General features: G+C 34.4%; 1 protein-coding gene across 2 annotated transcripts in view; it reads left to right on the top strand.

Moving 5' to 3' along the window:
* ACACA (acetyl-CoA carboxylase alpha) overlaps nucleotides 1–13,800 on the top strand; it is a 195,855-nt gene that overhangs the window by 100,842 nt on the left and 81,213 nt on the right. For both annotated transcript variants that reach the window (XM_072422398.1, XM_072422391.1), the window contains exons 34-43: nucleotides 250–294; nucleotides 4,416–4,457; nucleotides 4,791–5,006; nucleotides 5,300–5,455; nucleotides 6,319–6,522; nucleotides 7,729–7,884; nucleotides 8,887–9,033; nucleotides 9,927–10,196; nucleotides 10,945–11,042; nucleotides 12,263–12,383. In XM_072422398.1, the coding sequence (XP_072278499.1) occupies nucleotides 250–294; nucleotides 4,416–4,457; nucleotides 4,791–5,006; nucleotides 5,300–5,455; nucleotides 6,319–6,522; nucleotides 7,729–7,884; nucleotides 8,887–9,033; nucleotides 9,927–10,196; nucleotides 10,945–11,042; nucleotides 12,263–12,383 (1,455 nt within the window). The remainder of the gene's footprint in view (nucleotides 1–249; nucleotides 295–4,415; nucleotides 4,458–4,790; nucleotides 5,007–5,299; nucleotides 5,456–6,318; nucleotides 6,523–7,728; nucleotides 7,885–8,886; nucleotides 9,034–9,926; nucleotides 10,197–10,944; nucleotides 11,043–12,262; nucleotides 12,384–13,800) is intronic.

The following is a 13,800-nucleotide window of genomic DNA, read 5'->3' as shown; positions in this document are numbered from 1 at the left end:
AGTACTTACCATTTGCTGTGCCATATTTTACAAGCTTTGTATTAAAATTGTTTCCTGTGCCAATGTAACAGATAGAACTCTTGCCTTTTTCACTTTATAGATTATATTTTTACACTTCATCTTGCTATTTCATATATAAAAGTTATAAGAATTAACATTATTTAATTGTACATTCAGAATAAGAATAAACATTATTTAATTGTGTATTCAGAATAATTGCAGCCTATGTCTTCTTTTTCATGCACACAGGATTTCAGAAAGCAAGTTAACTGTGAGGTGGACCAAAGATTTCATGTAAGTTTTATCACTAGTAATGGTAACTAATAAAAATCTCAAATACTTTCAATAAGTTTCTTGCGTGAGATTTTCCTTTACATTTCACTGGTGGTAAACATATTTAAAAAAAAAACACAATTTCTTAATAAGCTATAATGCATACATTGCAGTTAAATTGTTGATTTGTAATCCAGACCTTGATCAGAAAAACTCAAATGGGAATATATTATGGTGTGTTAAAAATTGTGCAAATATCAGGGTTATGAATATATCAGAAAATAAATTACATGAACCCAGCTGTATACAACAATAGGAATGTTCAGGTGACAGTATTCTGAACAAAATAAGAATGAATAGTTACTACTGTATAGTAGCTGTTGAATACATAAACACATTTTTTAAGACTGTTACAAGAACACTAAATATTTAGGCCTCAGGTTGTGAGCCAGTGCTGACCCTCTAGCAGGTAACCATTCCTAGGTCAGAAGTAGAACTGAAATACCTTGAACTGTGAAATGCTGTCCTTTCATTCATTGATGTTTTCCCCTAAATTATTTACCAGCATTAGTACTTGAAATGTGTCTTTATATTAGCTTATCTACCAAAACTAAGGAGTAAGAAGATGCTTCTTTATTGTATATTCTAGGTGTGGATTCTTGAGCAAACTGTATTATTTCTTTGTTTATAGTGAAAAAAAATCACCCCTCAGGTTGAACATCTATTTAGCGGTTCACATACTGTGCATGTATTTAGATGTTTGGCCAGAGCGGAGGCTTACTTAGTAGAAATGCCTTTGATAGCTTAAAGAAACCCTGCCACAAAAAATGTTAGGTTTTATGTTAACTTGCAGCATTTTCCTTTCCATAAACTTTTTTTATATTGATTGTAATCCACTTCTGAACTTGCTAGCATAGCAAATTTGAAAACTTTTTACCAAGAGTGTATTCACCAGCTCTGTTCCCTCGGTTCATGCACACTCCAGCTCCTTTGCCCCTAACGTCACCTCCCTAAATTAACTTTTATGTAGCATCCGGAGAAAGCAAAGGAATATTTTAAATTGTCTCTTCTGCTTCTAATAAAAACCCCAAGACTGTGGCATCCAAGAATTGAGACCTTTACAGGTAAATAACTTGTATAAAGAAATTAAGTTTTTAAGTGGTAAATGGTCTGGTGACAGGGTTTCTATAACAACATCCGCTGATAGAGTTTTAGAGGTTAGGACCTGACATAGGGTAGAGTCATTCGGGTCAGATTGCAAGGATATGTATTACGATGTTTAACTACAACTATGATTTAGCACATCATTGACACTAGTAAAATATTTTTTTTTCTCCATGTTTGTTGTGAGCTTTTTGTTTACTCGTGGATTAGCACAGCTGTGAACCAAGAGGACTCTGATTGCCTTAAGCCTTAAAGTTCATAATGCCCATCAGATGTGCAGTAATGTCCCCTGGATCACAGTTGAATGTTTTCTGTTTTAAAAACGTATAAAATAGAGAGTTGTAAACAGGAGAATTAATGAGCACCACATCCCAATTATATATTATTATATTGTGAATCCAATCTTGCTTTAATTTTAAGTGGGACTTTAAGGTGCTAATGAATAATAGTCAATTTTTTTAAAAACATTTCTTCTCTTATTTTATTATGTTTCACATTAAAACTTCATATTTTTAAAAGCTTACTTTAGAGCAGACATAGCACTTCAACCTACCTAGGAGAATTTTTTACTATGTTTCTAAGGCCATTGACCGATATTAGAGCTAACTAGTAGACAGTAGTTATGACAGGCGTAGTGGTAACAGTATAGTAGTGCATTGGTTGGTTTTCTGTTAAAAAGGTAAGGTAATTTTTTTTATAAATGGCAGGTAAAATAATGTGGTGGATTAGGCTGTTCACATGCAAAAAATACCCAATCATATGCAAAGAAATGTGAAAAAAATGTTTTTTTTTTTGTTTACTTATGGTTGGAAGGCTAAAGTCAATAAACCCTTGTAGGGTGATTATAACCTTTGCTGTGTGGACAGCCTAAACTCTTTTATTCAACCCCAATGTGTTACCTTAGCAGAAGGAAGAGTAAGAATCCATTTTCCTTTTATTTTAAAAAAGTAATAGAGAGTTTGCTTGCAGGTTTATCTCAATAAAGGGAAAAAAAATTTTTTTGATCATTATCTTTAAATGATGCAATTTTGTTTAAATAGATAAAGCAAATTTAAGCAGATATACTGTATGGACTTAATGATTAAAAGCTGATAAGCATAGCTGTTCAGTCTACTGAATGGATATCCTTCTCCTCGAGGCTACAATGAGTCATTACCGCAGCATCACATGTTATCACTTTAATGAAGTTATTTTCTAGAAATTACACCGCTACGAAGGCCAGATATCACAATCAAAAACATCTCATTGCTTTTCCACATGAAAAAAACACAACAACTTTGCTTCCCATGAATGCAAATTATACCCCTGCTGCGATCAAATAAGCCAACCATCGTCAAGACAATCAAAATAATTTGCCTAAATTAGCCAATCAAGACACCCTGCATATTAGAGAATGTGAAAACATGCAACACAAATCATCATAGCTGATTATTATACTAATAATCATGTTAAAAACCTAATGAGATGAGAAAATGGAAGTTAGCTCGAGCAAGGCTTTACCACCTAAACATGCTGGGAAATAATTATGTTGACTGTAATTAACATACATAGAGTCCTTTAAAAAGTTTTTTTTAAAAAACCTCTTAAAGTAAATGGAGATATATATCCCTGTGAACATTAATATTTTTATTACACAACATTTAATGGTGTTCAGAGTTAGGGGGTAACTGGAAAGTTAGTATACAGTAATGTGCTCCAGTAAGCTGAAGGAGAAGGCCTTGCTTCCTATGCGTACAGATTATGTGTCTGATACAATGTTAACGTTAGTGCTGTGTAAATGACTGTTTTGTCTGAACATTTTAAAATATCACATACTAACTAGCACAATTCTCAATCTTATGATCTGGTTCCTTCCAGTTTAACAGAGATCCTCTCACGGTACCTTTAAAAAAGATTCCTTATTCATAAACCAGTAGCAGGAGGAATGTAGTTGAAACAAGGGGATATTCTAGTTTCTCCAAGAAGTAAATTGCATCATCCCTGAGTTACCTAATAATAAAAAGTGCAAAATAGACAGGACTTTGGAAGTATTTAAAAATTTCCATATGGAATAAAAAAATTGGTCACACTGAAATTTGAATTTTACCATAGCAAACTGCCTACTCATTTAAAATCTCCTTGTACTGATAAGTCATGGATCATTATGGTTTTCCTTCTTTTCCACCATTATTTTTTATTAGTTGATTGGGTCCATTTGTTATCTAAGCACGCCATTTGCTGTATACAGATTATTTTGGTAAAGTCATCTTGGACCATATGTCATAAAATTGTTTACCAATGATGATCTCCAAGTCATTAGTAAAAATACTTGTCTGCTGTTCTCTGTTTATACAATAAAGTTACATAGGTGCTTCATGGTCTAAACTGATCTGTTATAAATATTATGAAATCTTCATATATTATATGTTAGAAGTTAGTCTGACATATATTGGAGATGTTTTGCAGCTTGTCTAAGCCACATTTCCAGTTCGAAGAGGTGTTGGGGAAAAAACCTAACATCTGTATTCACAAGCCACCTTAATACAATCCCCGCGGAATGTGACAGTGCAGAAGTTTATTGGCCAAGAACAGGAAGAGGTGTTCTAGAACTACCTGTTCCAGTTGCATAATCTTAAATCTTTCGTGTCAAAAAGTCTGGATAGACAGTTTACATCCCTGTCACTCCAATATACAATGAATGGTCATGCTTAGAAAATATTGAATGTTTCCATGGTAAGCTTGGTGTTTGCAGCCTCTGAGCCAATACTGTGACTGGGACAGGCATGTGTTCAGCAACTGAATTGTGAAAACTGTCTGTACATAATATATGTTGTGATATTTTATGGGAATTTGATGTGGAAAGGGGTCAGTGTGGATTTTAGTTATCAAACTTATTTTTTAATATACATAATTTTAAATAACTTTAATAAACTAAAATGTATTTATTTGCTGTTTTAATTACTATAAATGCTTTTTAAATTTTTTTTTTTTTAATTCAGAGGGAATTCCCCAAATTTTTCACTTTCCGTGCAAGAAATAAGGTAAGGATTTCTTTTCAGACACACAACATATGTCATTATACATTAAATATAAATAAAAGGAAGACTCTATCCCCATCCCTTTTTTTATGACATTTTTATAGTTTACTCTAAAGGGATTGAACTCCCTTTTCTGCGTGCACTCACCAATAATAAATAATTTGTTACAAAATTTATAATCTTTCATCATCTACAGGCATTGTGATTTTTTTTTTTTACTCCCTTTTTAACCTATCCCATTTCTTTCTCGACTGTATTTTCCTTTTCCACTTTTTATTGTATGTATAATATGTCGGTGCTTTAGAAAATGGGATTATAAACTGTGTTTCCTTCAAGTTTGAAGAAGACAGAATCTACAGGCATTTGGAACCAGCACTTGCATTCCAGCTGGAGCTAAATCGTATGAGGAACTTTGATTTAACAGCCATACCCTGTGCTAACCACAAAATGCATCTGTATTTGGGAGCTGCAAAGGTCGAGGAGGGAACTGAAGTCACAGATTACAGATTCTTTGTCCGTGCAATCATTAGACATTCTGACCTAGTTACAAAGGTAAGTTCTATTTTGAATTAGGTTTCTAAATGATCTTTCATATTTTAAAGAATGGTGGGTGATCATTGTAATTTGATTGATGGGATTAACAGTTATTTTATGTTATCATGCATGCCTCTTGACCACCAGCAAATTGAAAAAAGAAGTGGCAAAGAATTTTAATAGTCAGCTCTAAACTTCTTTCACAAGGCTTTATCATTTTTTTTTACTGGTTGCAAAAATGGTCTATGCTATGTTTGTTCATTTTTATTATATATAGTAGAAATATGTTTATATCTCTTTGTATTTCACAGGAAGCCTCATTTGAGTACCTTCAGAATGAAGGTGAACGTCTCCTGCTGGAAGCTATGGATGAACTCGAAGTTGCCTTTAATAACACTAATGTGCGCACTGACTGCAACCACATCTTCCTAAATTTTGTTCCTACAGTTATCATGGATCCTTCAAAGGTATACCAAATTTTTAATTTATATTCCTACATGTCTGTGTTTCTTTCTAACAGTTCACCGTGCATGTCATTCTGGTGTAGAACCATCTCTTTTGGTATTGTTTTATGTCCTGGCTGTAGAGATGTCCACTCCCTTCCTAAGACAGCTGTCAGACATAAAAGGAAGGGGGGGGGGAATCTTCTAACATGAATACAGAAAGCATTTTATGCTCAAGCCTTCTCTAAACTGTGCACAATGTTCACAATGTTTTGGTGTTTGCCGTAGAAAAACCAGACTCCTGGGCACAAAGTGTCACCAAAAAATGTGGCAAAAACTTCTTACTAGTAGGCTTTACCATTTGCTCACTAAGTCTTGTTGTATTGTTGTTGCTGTTGGCTGTTGCAAACTGTGCAAGAGGAAGGAGTTTGTACTGACCATTTTTGTCTGTCTCCTTTCTTCCATTCACCATATACATTATGCTCTCACTGCCTCCTCTCTACCTTATACTACCTATGCGGCCACCTTTCTCCTCCAATCCAAACAACATTATCCACCCTGTAATTATTGTGTGTGTTCAGCTCCCACTGTCATCCCTGCTATTCAAAATCTAACTATCCATGTTTTACTTTTTTCTGAGACTTACCTTTGACACACTTTCTGTAGCAAAAGGGTTTTGCCATGTGATTGCCAAGTGCCATGTCTTGGAGATTTTACAAATAAAGTTAATTGTTATAATGCTGGTTTGTCATACAAACTGTCTATAGTTATTGTAGTGTAAGGTTGTGGTTTACATGTTGGCATAGGAACTGAAATATAATTGTTTAAAACTATTTCAACCTTTTAATATAAACATACTTACAAAAACTTTTACCTTCTCCCAACAGATAGAGGAATCTGTTAGGAGCATGGTTATGCGCTATGGAAGCCGCCTGTGGAAGTTGCGTGTCCTTCAAGCAGAACTAAAAATAAATATCCGCTTGACACCAACAGGGAAGCAGATTCCAATTCGACTGTTTTTGACAAATGAATCTGGCTACTACTTAGACATCAGTCTTTACAAAGAAGTGACAGATTCCAGAACTGCACAGGTAAGGGAGGTGTGAAACTATTTCGGAGGTGCAAAAATACTTCAAATAAATCCCATATGCTAACACTAATGTAACACTGTGTAAAATAGAATGATTTTGTACATTTAGATCAAAGAGGCCTGCCAATTCATTTGGTACTAAAGTAATATGCATTGCTTCTTTTTTATATGTATATATCTTTAAATATTATGTACAAGATTTGGAAAAATGGTTTTTTTTTACACTGGCACAACGCAAGTATGACACTAGTGCTTTAGTGTGTGATCCTTGATTTATTGATGTAGACCCTAATAGCAGAGTATCTGATTTAATATGAACACTTTAAATTAGTCGGCTAAATAATTAGGAGAGGAGAGTGGAGCTAAATCAGAGGAGACTCATTCTGATTGCATCAGGAAGGAATTTTTTACCCCTGTTGGAGTAAATTGAACCAGCTGTTTCTTGCATTCCTCTGGATCAACAATGTCAATAAGGTTTTTATATGGAATATGTTTATTTCCCTAGTGGTTGAACATGATGGACTTGTGTCTTTTTTTCAACCTGACTATGATTATTAGAATACCTTCTCTTTTAAAGAAAGAAACAGTGCAGTTTAGATCTTCAGCCTAAAGGCCACTTCCAAAAATGTCCAGACTGTTGTTGGACTACACTAAAGCATGGATGCATTTTATTATATTAAATGTTTATTTGAAAAGTATGTTTTTACAATACAATGTACAATCGCTGTATAAATATTAGGGAATAAGAAAGTGTCAAGTAACCTTGGAAAAACCTCATTTTGGATTATCACCATCAAGTGTTAAATTTAGGAGAGGTATGTTGATTTAATTTTAAACTTTAAATGTTAAACTCTTGAAATGCGGGCATTCAAACTAATTTAAATGCCTAAACAGATTGGCATGAACAGTTTAATTCAGTTCTTGGCACCCTAACTACAGGGTTTCCTATAATATAAATTGATATAACTAAAAATAAAGCAGAGTATAAAAAAGGTTATGGCAGTACATGGGTTGTGCATGGAAACTAGGCAGGAAAGAACCTATATTTTGATTTTAGATAACAGCTCCCATTGTTCAAGTTTTAAATAAAACAACTTGTGCCACACTGTTTCACCTAAAAATAAGTATTTGTCACCAAACAACTGAAAGGGTCTTTCTTAGTAATGGTACATATACATACATTTAGGATATTTTTTTTTTTTTACAGATCATGTTTCAAGCATATGGGGACAAACAAGGACCACTTCATGGAATGCTTATTAATACTCCATATGTGACAAAAGATTTGCTACAATCTAAGCGATTTCAAGCACAATCTCTAGGAACAACTTACATATATGATATTCCTGAAATGTTCCGTCAGGTAAGTTACCTTTTATTTAATTCCATTTAAATTTTAAAAGTATTTTTACAATCAACTTTTTCATTGTAATCAAAAATATTGAAAAGCAGAATAATTTTAGTAACAGAAAAACAAAATGAATGATAAAGCATCAACTTGACAATCATCTTTAAAGGGCAATAATGCATTTGTAACAAAAAAAAAAAAGAAACCCAGTCCCACTTTTAGACCACTAAATTTATCTAACCTTTAAAACCCTCCCCCATTATGGTCCATACTTACTTTTTAACAGCAGTGATCTCCTATAGTGTTTTTATCCACAGTGCAAAAATCTTGTTGGTCACTCTTGTGCAGTGTCTCCCCATAGATTTAAATGGTGGCGGTGTACACCACGATCAGGTGTCAGCCATTTTACCGTAAAATACGTATTTGGGTTTTGTAAATATTGTAAGAAATATGTTGAGGTGAGTTAAGATTTAAAGGATATATTGTGGCCCTGTAGAAGTATTGGTGAATACTGTATATTTTAAATTTTATTCTTGTTGGCATTCATTGCAGTTTTTGTTAAACTTTTATGTAGTGATGTATTATATTTATATAGTATATATGTATTACATTTTTTTTTATACAAGTAAAACTATAAATGGATGCAGAGCAGACAAAAGGGAATGTGACCATTTTAAAATGGCTATTTAGGAGGCCACATTTATTTTAGACAACTGCCTGTATTATTTATCAAATCCTACAAGCAATGGTCTCTCGGTGTGCAAAAGCAATTGACTGCTATACAAGTGCACAGGAAACCATCTCAAAGTAAATACATCCTGTTGAGATGCATTGCCCAGTTCTTGGCTTGTGGGCGATGGGACCATTGCAAAAAAAAAAAAAATATGAGTTTCAAAAGTTAAAAAAATCCAGATGTTTTTCACTCTTTCTTTATTGAAGAAAAATAAAAGTAAAACCCCAATGTAATACCGGTACTTATTAGGTATAAATAATAAATTATTGCAAATTTCCCCTTAGTCTCTTATTAAACGATGGGAGTCGATGGATGCAAGTGCTTACATTCAAAAGTGTCCATTACCCTCAGATGTTCTCATTTACACCGAACTTGTATTGGATGATCAAGGCCAGTTGGTACACATGAACAGACTGCCAGGAGGAAATGAGGTAACGTCTTCTAACATATTACATACTTTATTTTTTTAATTGATTGAATTATTTAAATTATTTATGTCTTTTTTTAACTTTAGCAAAGCTTTAAAAGGTCATTCTAAATTTTACTATTTGTGCGTTTTGATACAGTTTTCCTTTAACCCCCCTGGCGTTCTAATTCTGTCCATTTTTTTATGCAAAAAAGTGTTACATTGTTTTGCATGGAAATTTATTTTACATTGTAGGCCTATAGTTCTTAGGCATAACTCACCAAAATATGTCCAATATTTAATAACTTTATTATTAAACTTTAAATAAAAGAAAAAAATAATCTGGTATAGCAAGGGTATATAAAATACAAAAAATTGTAATATAATTGTACAGTAGCATGTATAATATATATATAATATATATATATATATATATAAAGATTTCTTTGTATTGGATTTAATACAGCTATTTAGTATTGAATTCAATACAAAATTATTTGAATTTCCCGCTTCGCCTCCCGCACACACTGACGCATGCACTGACGTCCCTGGGGAAACCCCAGGAACGTCACTGCACTCGCCAGCTGAAGATCGGATGAAGAGATGGCAGCCCGAGGATGAGATCTGGATGCCAGCGGACGCAATGGGACAAGCTAAGTTTTTTTTTGTTTTTGTTTTTAAGCTAGCACGTGTGTGGCTCCGGGTTACCGCTTTTTGTATGTTTTTTTTTTACCCCGTTACCCCGAGCCACACCAATACCGCCAGGGGGGTTAACTAAAATGCAAGTGTGAAAATCTCATACACCCACACCCCCCTTTACCTTTTAAACAAATGCAGTAAATTGTATAGTCATGTAAAGTATATATACATCCGTATGTGTTATATGTTTTTTCAAAGCTACATTGTTTTTTTTAACAGATTGGAATGGTGGCTTGGAAAATGACTCTTAAAACTCCAGAATATCCAGAAGGCAGAGACATCATTGTAATAGGAAATGACATCACATACAGAATTGGGTCATTTGGACCTCAAGAAGATTTACTTTACCTAAGAGCATCAGAACTTTCTAGGTCACAAGGCATTCCACGTGTTTATGTTGCTGCTAACAGTGGTGCAAGGATTGGCTTAGCAGAAGAAATACGTCACATGTTCCATGTTGCATGGGAAGACCCTGATGATCCCTATAAGGTAAGTTATGAGAGATATTCAAGAATATGCACAAAGATTAGCTGCTCTAAAACTTGGATTTGAGTTAGAAATAAATAAGTATGAAGTGTATTTTTTTTTTTTTTTGTGTGGAATGACCCTGAATGCCAACCTTTAAGTTAAAGTACGACTATGTCCAGTATTTCTCAGTCTGTGTGTTTTTAGCAAAAATGGGGCAAACATTTTATATTTATAGAAACAGCATGCCTCCTTAATTCAACTGCTGTTAAAGTGTTTCGACAGACTCAAAAGTGGGTGTTTGTGTCTCCTTCCTACTTTTTTCTGCCCCCCTCCTTTTTTCAACAATCCTCAATTATTTTGCTGTAAAAACTCTTTAGATGGTCATATTTTTACTGATTAGACAAGGTATACAACTGACCATTGTATAAAGAGTATTGCAACTGTTACAGTTCATATGCCAGGACATCCGGTAAATGGTTGGCGGTGGACAGCACTCTTGTAACAGCAGGGGCTTCATCCTCAATGCGGGCATTGTGCTGAATTCACCTTTGTGCAGACAATGCTGCTGCAACAGATTTATCTACATTTGGTTTAACAAGAGTATAGAATGAGATGCTGAATAGGGAGGTTTAAATAGAGACCCAGGACCCATCTGTGGCCCTGCCTTGTAAGTTTACATAAAAGGTTACTTCTAGGTAATTCGTTTTCTGGATAGAAATTTTTACAACTAAGTGGCGATACAGTGGCTAACAGCTATTTTTGTTTTCAGGGGTATAAATATTTGTATTTAACACCACAAGATTACAAGAAAGTTAGTGCTTTGAATTCTGTGCACTGTGAACACGTAGAGGATGAAGGAGAGTCAAGGTAAATATGTGTCTGTATTTAGACATTATAACTATTTGTCAGTTTTAATATATTTTCTTGCTTCTGACATGTGGAATATTTTTTATTACAGTTATTAGTATTTTTGATATTGTCATGGAATTCTTTGCTAGTAAAAACATTCTTTACATCAAAATAATTTTCCCTCAAAGTAACACAATGTTTAAATTATACAAATATAATTATATATCATATCAGCATCATTTAATTTGTACTGCATTAGTGACACTTTTTGGCAACTCAGAGGGGGCTCAATGGAGCATTGCCATCTCCCCATTGGAACAGTTCCCACCACTTCAGATTTATATGACTACTCTAGCCTATGGTTGGAGTTTTGGACCACACAAGTGTTGGGAGCGGATGGGAGATATGTAGTGGTGGGAAGTAGTGATGGTTTTAAAAGACAGAAGAAGATGGGTAGGCAAGTTTGAAAAAATGGGTTTTGAGTGCTCTTTTAAATGAGAAGAAGTAGGAGCAAGCCGAATAGGGCGAGGAAGACCATTCCAGAGAGTTGGGGCAGCTGTAGAGATGTGATGAGGTTATGAGTGAGGAAGTCAGTTGTAGGTCGTTGGAGGAGCAGAGAGAGCATTTTTTTACCAGGTGAGAAATGTGGGTGGGACAATACCTGTGTCTACCCATATAAATTTAGACTGTGTCAGCTTGCATATAAGTGCAGTGTTTTGTATGGCATTTGTTGTGGCATACATGTACAACTTTTTCAATTTTATTACTTTATATATTATACTTTGTATATAAATATGTTTATATATATTTATATAATTTTATAGCTAAAGTTTTCACCATAACCTCCATTTTTGAATCTTCTGCTGATCATTTTTAATTGCTATTCATTTCCTAAACCATACAAAGGATTTGTATTATGCATACAAATATTTAGTCAGTGATGAAAATTTGACCTTCTTATGACTCATAATGGAAACATTCTTGATTTCTGGTAGGGCCATGTCACAGCAGCAATTATGTAATGGTTTCAAATATATCTGCCTTTCTCCAGGAACTTGTACAGAGATGCTGCTACGGCTAGCTACAGTTAACTTTGTGGGCTGTTTTGGATAATGCTCATAACTACTAAACCTGGCAAATTTGTAGCTAACTGCAAATGCTGCAGAAAGTCAGTGGTTCAGAAATCAAGCCAAAGATTGCTTTGGAATTTTCATAACAAAGTTTGTTTTGCCCTGCAGGTACAAAATAACAGATATCATTGGTAAGGAAGAAGGCCTTGGAGTGGAGAATCTTCGAGGATCTGGCATGATTGCTGGAGAATCATCACTGGCTTATGAAGAAATCATCACAATCAATTTGGTAATCACAAACAGCAGTTTATGAATTGTATTAAAGAACATTAAAGTGATGAATGTTTAACCATAATACATTCATTTTTCAGTTTTTACAGCTGTAGTCTTATCTCATCTATGTTTGTTTTTATAAAATATGAGATCTCCTGCAGAGTATAATTTTTCTTGACATCATTAGAAGGTAATGCACAAGAGATATAAAAATATAGAAAAATACATGTGTTTTCATAGTGTTGCTTTAATGCTTCCTAATCATCCCTATGTTAATATACAAATACCACTCTGTGGTAGACTTAGCATGTCAGTATTACAGTACATCTCAGCTAGTACAGAAGTATGCTGCCATGCAGCAACAGGTCAATGATATGCAGGCATTAGGCATTGGAGATGAATGTAGTTACTACAGGTTGCTGATCACTAGATGGCACCAAGCATGTTCATGTAACACTGGGTAATGGAGTGAAGGTGGTAATGCCTTTATACCTTGGTATGCTAATAGATTCACTTGTTGATTAGATTTAGGCTGTATTTACACTTCTTTATTTTCACCCTTTTTTAGACATTTTATTTGTGGTACAGTCTATTTTTATGGAGGATGTGGTTCCTTGGAGAGTGTTCCAAAGATGCAACAATAATCATTTTTATAGAAAAAAAAATAAAGATAGAGCCTTAGAGTCTTTTTTTCCTGTTCATCATTTTCCTGCATAAGTACATGCTTTGACCTACAGTACTGCTTTACCAATTTTTTTCCTGCTGTGATAAGGACAGGACGTGAGGACACAATCGCCTCATTGTAATCACTACAAAAAAATTGTCAGAAAACTAAAAAGCCAATCTATTACAATGGGAAAACTAAGCTGGTGTTAGGCTTTAAGGTAGAACTATGATCATTTTCTTTACTTTGTGATGCTTGTATTAAGCTACATGCATACATCAGAAGATTATCGCCCAATACAAATGCTCATGTACATCTCGGGTAAAAATCTGATGTGTACAGCTCTGCCTCAAATCCATGTAATATGCAATGGTGGATTGATTAACAACCGAGCAAGAAAGACTGCTGTGTAATCTGTCGGAGAGGAAGATAGCAGGGTGCCACTTGCTTGTTCTCTTCTCTCTCTCCTTTTATTTTAAGTAAACATTTTGTTTGTCTGTATTTTTTTTTTTTTTTTAAGTACAACACCCTTTTTTATAAAAATAGAAAAGGATGCAGTACGGCCGCCTTAATTCATGATCCACTAGATGATCAAGAATTAACGGGAGTGCAGAGCCTCCCAAGATACCTACGTCACGCAACACAGGAGGCTCTTGGTTCTTTCTTGGTCCTTCTGCACAAGCTCGAGCCCTTTCATCAATAGGAAAAAAAATTGCTGATCCCACATATCCGCACTGAGATCGGCAAGTTTTTTCCCAATCTACGTCAT

Source organism: Pyxicephalus adspersus, chromosome 1, assembly GCF_032062135.1.
Source record: "Pyxicephalus adspersus chromosome 1, UCB_Pads_2.0, whole genome shotgun sequence".
Taxonomy (NCBI): Eukaryota; Metazoa; Chordata; class Amphibia; order Anura; family Pyxicephalidae; genus Pyxicephalus; species Pyxicephalus adspersus.
Note: the sequence above shows the minus strand (reverse complement) of the source record. Positions and strands in the feature narration are given on the sequence as shown.